The sequence below is a fragment of the Sycon ciliatum genome, chromosome 6 (genome assembly GCF_964019385.1).
Source record: "Sycon ciliatum chromosome 6, ocSycCili1.1, whole genome shotgun sequence".
Lineage (NCBI taxonomy): Eukaryota > Metazoa > Porifera > Calcarea > Leucosolenida > Sycettidae > Sycon > Sycon ciliatum.
In genome coordinates, this window is record NC_088648.1 from 6,234,033 (window position 1) to 6,241,532 (window position 7,500).

Genomic DNA, 7,500 nt, shown 5'->3' on the forward strand with positions numbered 1-7,500 from the left:
GAGTCGTTTCGGCAGTGCCTCTTTGGTTCCTTGGATTGCCTTCTTGAATGCCGCAACGAACTCAGCTCTTGAACAGTATGGATTGGGCATCGATGCCTGAACCTCATCCAAATGCTTCCGAGCCTTGTGCAGCAAACGCGGTTGCTTTGGTGACTTCTGCAGACAAAGTTGAAATAGTACGAAATAGAGGCAGCGACTTTGGCAATAATTTAATAGGAAAGAGTTTGCTTGCCATTAGGGAGTTCGCGGTTTTCCCCCGCCTGACTTTACAATTGATTGACTCACAATAACCAGAGGAGGAACGGGAAATGGGAAAGGTTGGAGGGGGGGGGGGGGGGGGGAGAGGAGGGGATTGGCTACTCGACCAGCTACTCGAGCAACACTCAGGGCAGAGAAAATTGACCAAAAAGTGGGAAATAAGAAATCTTACCGCCAACACTCGATTGATCAAGTGCATGAATTCTCTTCTTAGATCATTCATGCTGGAACTGTTGGACTTTCTAGCGTCCACTACTCTCACAATAGAGAGATTTAAGCGCTGAGAGAATGATTTCATTCCTCTCCTTATGGCCTTCTCCACTTCAATGCGCTCTTCTGGTGTTAGCTGGTCAGCTCGTGTGGCAATTGCGATGACATCAAGTTTCTCCGCCTGTTGCAGATCTTCCTGGTGGTGGTGCTGCTGCTGCTGCTGTTCTTGTTCTTGTTGCACAGTCGGTAGAGAACCTGATAATGCAAGAAGACAAAGTGACAAAATGGCTAATAACAAGGAATACCAGGACATGAATACACAATTAGTCAATCCAAGAAAGCAAAGTATTCCCTTTTCTTTCTTGTATGCCAGATGGAGAAGTTAGTACTAGTTGAAGTCTTTCCATCCTAAGTTCATGTCTTGTAATAACTAGTTTGACTTTGAGGGATATGGGCACCAGGACTGACTGATGATCAACTGATTGTCGTTTTTGGCATGTTTTCTGCTGAGAAAACCTGTGATTGAAAAGCACGCTGGAAGGTTTTGTGCCTTTCATATTAACTGTGTGGCTGCAGGCAGGGATTTAGTTGCAGTGTTCAAAACTGGCTGAATGGATCATGTGACATGCAAGAAAATTATCCATTGCTATGCACTTACCATCATCAGGTGCAGACAGGCGACAAACAATATTGGCGGCAGTTGCACTGACAGTCTGTGTGATCTCATCAACACACTCTGTGCCGTCCACCACTATTGCGGCAACAGATGGTGCTGTCATGGCAACCGTGAAGATGTCCTGTGACTCGGTATAATGTTCTTGGCCAGCAAAGTCGCGAAAATGCACCTTCACCTGCGATTGGTTGTAAATGGTTTCTTCAATTCCCTATAATTATGGAACAGATAAAAACAAAATGAATGAGCAAGAGAACATTGTATGAATCATACCCAGCTCACCACAATCACACTGTTCTACAGCAACAGTATACCGTACTCGCATGATGAGTGCCGCCGGGGGTACTAGGAGGCACTATCTTTCAATGCTCGTGCATTTATGTCACCCATGATAAAAGCAAAGAAGGCAAAAAAACAGACCCCGATGTTTCCTGTAAACTATCACGACTTGCCAGAACCAGAAACAAGAACTACGATTTTGATCCTGAAACCACTAGGAAGGTGACATGGACAGGAAAATTAGCAAAAGGACATCAAACTTGGCGGCACTATTCGAGAGAGGGCTCTAATCGCGCCAGTACGGTAGTTCTGGTAGCAATACTATGTGTATATAACATACATTACGAAATAGTGGTTGCGACTTCGGCGATAATTTGTAAGAAAGGGTTTGCTCCCCACACCGGAGCTCGCGCTATTCCGCCGACTTTACTTGACACTTGACTGACTCACGACTGCCATCCAGAGCACACGAGAAGTCCATCGAACCTTCGACTCGCAAACCTGCAAGAAAGTACCACTCCCTGCTCAATACACAGTGTTTCGGGGAATTCACCCCTCATCAGTTGAGCTTGAGTAGGCTGAGGAAGATTGTGCCTGAAGAGCACCACTTATATAGTGCTCTCCAGGCACAAACATCACCAGGGATACAAACTTACAGAGACGCTCCGTCTCTGTAAGTTTGTATCCCTGGTGATGTTTGTGCCTGGAGAGCACTATATAAGTGGTGCTCTTCAGGCACAATCTTCCTCAGCCTACTCAAGCTCAACTGATGAGGGGTGAATTCCCCGAAACACTGTGTATTGAGCAGGGAGTGGTGCTTTCTTGCAGGTTTGCCGAGTCGAAGGTTCGATGGACTTCTCGTGTGCTCTGGATGGCAGTCGTGAGTCAGTCAAGTGTCAAGTAAAGTCGGCGGAATAGCGCGAGCTCCGGTGTGGGGAGCAAACCCTTTCATATAACATACATAGCAGTAGAATCATTTATTGATAGAAATACAACCAATCGGCAACCGATAATCAAATTACCCTCAGTCATGTATATCTCATACCACGATGACTATATCAGTTATAATATTCACAATTGTCTGGGTGGTAATTTGTACATTGCTGGTGCAATCTTCATTTGGTCTGCCAATTCCTAGTACTGGTAGATTTGTCTTGTGACCAGATAAGACCACACAACGCTTGCAGACCCCAGCATGAACATTTCACCAGTCACTCTTCTTCACGGCTCTGTTTACCTCTTTTTCTCCTTGTTATTGGCGTAGCGTTTTTGATAGGGTTCATAACACCTACATTTTGCACTTCCCCGTTCGTGTTGATTTGTGCTTATTTGGAATGAAAACAAAACTTGTCACTAACCCTGACAAATGATTTGGACTTAACAATGAATTCATCCCAATTAAAATCTGTAGCACTTTGTGCATTCTTCATTGCTTTCACCTCACCTTTGTTCGGGATGCTAAATCTTTTGCCTTCATGTCCGGTTGATTCTCCTTGCGTAGCCGTTTATTGAAGAAACCTTCTGCTGTGAAGGATGCAATGAAGGTAGATTTCCCTGACCCTTCTGCCCCACAGACGTTGGCAATCAGTTCAGTAGGATCAGTGTAACCCTCAACACCAAACTCTGCACAGATCAAGCTGGTCTGGAGCATACAAATGCAGCACACAACAACAATACCCAAAGTATGTAAGTTGAACACTGTCATGAACTACAGTGTCGCTCAGTGAAATTCAACCAAAATTGAAAAGCTGGTGCCCTCGATCAGTTCCGATAATACAAGTAGTATTTCCCATATTTTCGTCCAGCCGCATTGATGCCACTTCCAGGTTACCGAGGGTCGTGCAAGTTGAAATTGCCAAATATGGACTCTGGGTCGAATTTCACTGAGCGCAATATATTACAGTATATCCACATAGCTGGACATACACTAGACACTAGACACTATCTTACATCTGACAGTAAGCTAGCTAGTTGCTATCAGGTTGTTCAATGTAACCAGCACTTCAAGCCTATTATGAGGACAATTGATGTATGATGTATAGTGCACGGGCTCAGGGATCACACTAGTATAGTTTCAAACAGCATAATCACACACAACTCATCACAGTCTGTCCAGGAATTCATTGGGATTTTAGAGGAATGTCTTTCCCCACATTAGCTATCTTCATTCTGTGCTCATGGCCGCAGTAGAAATGAATGATCGCCAATCTGACTGCTCTGCTTGCTAGAACACCAACAGTTCTAGAAGAGAAATATGTCTCCAGTTTTGTCTTCCATCAAATGGTGACATTCGACACTCATTTCACCTCATCTGTCTTGTCATTCTATATTGACTCTGTCGTCCCTTGCGATCCTGATCTACTCTTCACCGTGACCTCTGTTGTTACTCTTGGATCATCTGCTCTTAGCCAGAACATTTGAATAGCCAATTTCAGTGCCCACCACTTGTGATCGTGGGCAACAAACTCTAACCGAGTATTCCAATGATGTGACCCAACACAATTACCGGTATAGAGGCATGGGTGTAGCGGAATGAGTTGCGGGTTCTCTCAATACATGGCTGTCAATAGTTTCCTGGAGACTCGTATGATTCTCAACAGAGACATTGACAGTGAACTTGCTAGCTTTCTGTCCATCTTTCACTCCACCATAGCCATACCATAGCATCAAGAAATCTGGTAACACCTCTCTGTTTCTTTCATTCTTGCATTCTTTTCTTCGGCTCTCACAAACCTCATTGGACTTTCCTAAGCGTATTTTTCCAACCTGGAACGTTATCGGTTTTCGGCTTGGAGATATGTCGGACCTATGCGTCAGGGTATTGAATGTCTCAGCACCCTGTGAGATTTGTGCCTTGTCGCATCTTCTAACTGTATTTATCAGGGGTATGCACTGGTAGTCTGGTACCCGTGCTACCCGTGAGGACCTGGGGTAGTCGGGTACAGAATAGTACCCGAAAACACGAAGTCGCAGATGACATCATAATCATGACATGTACAGTGCACTTGGACAAATTCATGTCATACTCTGCATATCTATCCAGTGTGTAAGGGAAGGGGTGCATTGTGGTGTTGCTAGGGAAACATTACCCAATCGGGTACAAGTGCTACCCGTGGAAAACTACCCGAACCCGATACCCGAAGAAAGTGCTACCCGACTCGGCACTAGCATTATGATATTTAATTGATCTGGTTCCATCGGTGGGCTCGTTACTCACAACTTCTACCAATTTGTCTTTCCTCTCATCCATGAGCAAAGAGTTTGTAATCCTAAATAACGACATGTCTCACCGTAATCAAGTCCAGTATTTGTATGAAGCCCTTTATATGAGCTAGCCTCCCGGCCCGTTCCACGATCTCCTTAGCCTGGATTGAAAACACAGAACCAATATTGGTATAGCGATACACTCTTCACTGTCATCAATTTCACTAGTCACCATAACTATCACATATCCAAAATATCACAGAAAACACACCCGCCATTTTACTTATTACACCGTATATAGCACAGGTGCACAGTAAGAAATGATAGATCATTCTGTCACTGCTCAATACTTAACATCATACACAAAATAAGTTGTCTAAAGTGAAGAGTAAGAAGAGATGCACTGTCCACGATGATAATACCCAACACACCTTGAAGTAGACAGTGAGGAAATAGACTGGTGAAGAACGCATGCTAGTCTTCTCTTACGCACTTCATCTACAGAAAGTACTCTTCCCTCATATTCAAACTGCCTTCCATGGAGATCGTTCATGTTATCCAACTTAATGTAAAGCTACGTGTTTCAGGAACAACAATCATATAAACTGATAAGAACTTGTGCAGAGGAGGGGGGGGGGGGGTTGCGAGAGAGTGGTTTATGTCAAAAGGTTTTCACAGTAACCGAACATATCTTCTCCGACAAAACTAGTAAGCCTATTCATAACACGGCATAGTTTTCTCAACTCTTACCTCATCATATGCAAGCTCGGTCCAGGTGACGTCCAGCAAGTATGGTACACAACCTGCTTCGTTCCCGTACACTGCGTCACAAAGAGGAGGTCTCCCATCCTAAACACAGCCATAGCAGCAACAACCACACCGACATGTCGATATCACGAGTACCTGTACTCTACTGGAATTAATGACAATTGCCATATCGTGGAATGGATGGATCCTATGCGGTCAATATCAAGCATTACTTTCCCATATCTCTGAAATCAATGTTGCCATCTATGACCAAAGCCATTGGCAATCTTGATATCGTGTTCTCGTGCTCTGCAGTTATGTTCATAATGGTGTGCTGTGTTTCTAAAAAACACAAACAATTCTGCACTGAGATATACTTGGGAGTCTTGTCTCGTACAATAATGGCTCTGTCTGTATAAGAGGTGTAAACCGAATGATGAACTGGAAGATTGTGACCCTCCCCCCTCCAAACTCCCACCCCAAGAACTCTTTCCTCGTGAGGCGATGTTAGCTTGATGGAGTTTTGTCCATCACTTGTCTGTGTACGCTTTCCCGTGGCTCAACTGTATACCAGTAAATCATGTTAACTTCCTGCCATTGCTTGCTACTAGTGTCGGTGGCTAAAACAGAGTGGATCTGATGCAAGCTGCAAGAGCACCATTCCTTACAAAAGAGTTACCCCCCCCCCCCCACACACACTCATGCACGCACACACGCACGCGCGAACACACACTCACGTACACTCACAAACAAACGCACACACACACAAACACACATACATGCACACATGCAAGTACAATCCTACACACAAACACCAACGAGAGAGCTTGGAAGCTCAGGGCCTTGCGCTATGCTTTTTTGCCTTGATGACCTAGACAAAAAAAAGCATAGGGATGTTATAAATTCTTTAAAAATTCCTTTTTTTAAAAGACATAACCTGGGATTCCAACTCGCAATATCGCGCCCTGCATGCATCCCCCGATACACTTCGCATACATACTAATTCTTCCAAGTTGCTTCACATTATGATCTTGCATTTGAAAGCCCTATTTGAATATGCATTGTGGCCAGCCGTCTTTGATGGTACGGTACGGAAGGGATAGGTACGGGAGAGGTACGATCGAGGGTAATACGACACCGTCTCCCGTACCGTACCATCAAACACAGCTGGCCACATACGGCTGCCCGCAATATTTAAACAGGGCTTTCAAATGCAAGATCATAACGTGAAGCAACTTGGAAGAATGAGTATGAATGCGAAGTGTATGGGGGAATGCATGTAGGGCGATAGTGCGGGTTCGAATCCCAGGATATGCCTGAAAAAATAGGAGAATTGAAAAATTTATAACATCCCTATGATTTTTTGCCGTCAGATACGGGATAGCGCCACGCGTGACACAAACAAACAAACAAACACACAAACAAACAAATACCAAATTAAAGCTGTGTGGACCCTGGCTAGCGCCAGACGTTACTGAAGTAACGTCTTCTGCATAGCTACGGGAATAGATCTATTTACGCCACTTTAGTATTTAGGGAGGGCCATTGTATGGACTGGTGAGTGGATGGAGTGCCATGGCCCGCATTCTAGTATTAGTGGCAGATGGTGGAGCCCATTAGGCCAAGCTCTGTTGCTCGGGCTTGGCGCGAAAGACTAGAAGCTCGTTGTTCCAATCAAATATTATATCGCCCAAACTGTGTTCTGAAAAACAATTCTTTTCTAGCTGATAGGGGTTGGATGCCAGAAACCGGGCTGTTTGATAATATCCTTAGAGTCTAAGGTCACTGGTGCCAATTCCAAGATCTGCTGGAAAGCACTTGTGAAGCCTGTTCTCCATCTGCAAGGGTTTTTTTGCATTCTTTTTGAGCCAAAATAATGTCGGCATATTCCTCTTGTGTATTGAGGTACACATGCTAGACGCAAGTATACAATACCGAGAAATGTTCTATCATTTATTTGATGGGTAGCTCTACTCATACAAAAATATTTCAGTTGGTGAGTGTTGGATTGGTACTTGGGGTTGCTGTTGTTTCAGCCTGATATTCCCCCCCCCCCCCCCCAATAGACATACAGCTAGCACAGTGATCCTCAAGAGTGCTGTAAGAGTAACTGACTACAGTAAGGAGAG

The 7,500-nt window shown here is 44.5% G+C and overlaps 1 protein-coding gene across 2 annotated transcripts in view; it reads right to left on the reverse strand.

The window, feature by feature from the left end:
• Nucleotides 1-7,500, reverse strand: part of LOC135819246 (uncharacterized) — a 44,968-nt gene that overhangs the window by 11,163 nt on the left and 26,305 nt on the right. For both annotated transcript variants that reach the window (XM_065332417.1, XM_065332416.1), the window contains exons 9-14: nucleotides 5,375-5,473; nucleotides 4,711-4,785; nucleotides 2,865-3,062; nucleotides 1,127-1,352; nucleotides 431-723; nucleotides 1-156 (exon numbers count right to left, since the gene is read on the reverse strand). The exon at nucleotides 1-156 is cut by the window's left edge and continues 48 nt beyond it. In XM_065332417.1, coding sequence (XP_065188489.1) covers nucleotides 1-156; nucleotides 431-723; nucleotides 1,127-1,352; nucleotides 2,865-3,062; nucleotides 4,711-4,785; nucleotides 5,375-5,473 — 1,047 coding nt within the window. The remainder of the gene's footprint in view (nucleotides 157-430; nucleotides 724-1,126; nucleotides 1,353-2,864; nucleotides 3,063-4,710; nucleotides 4,786-5,374; nucleotides 5,474-7,500) is intronic.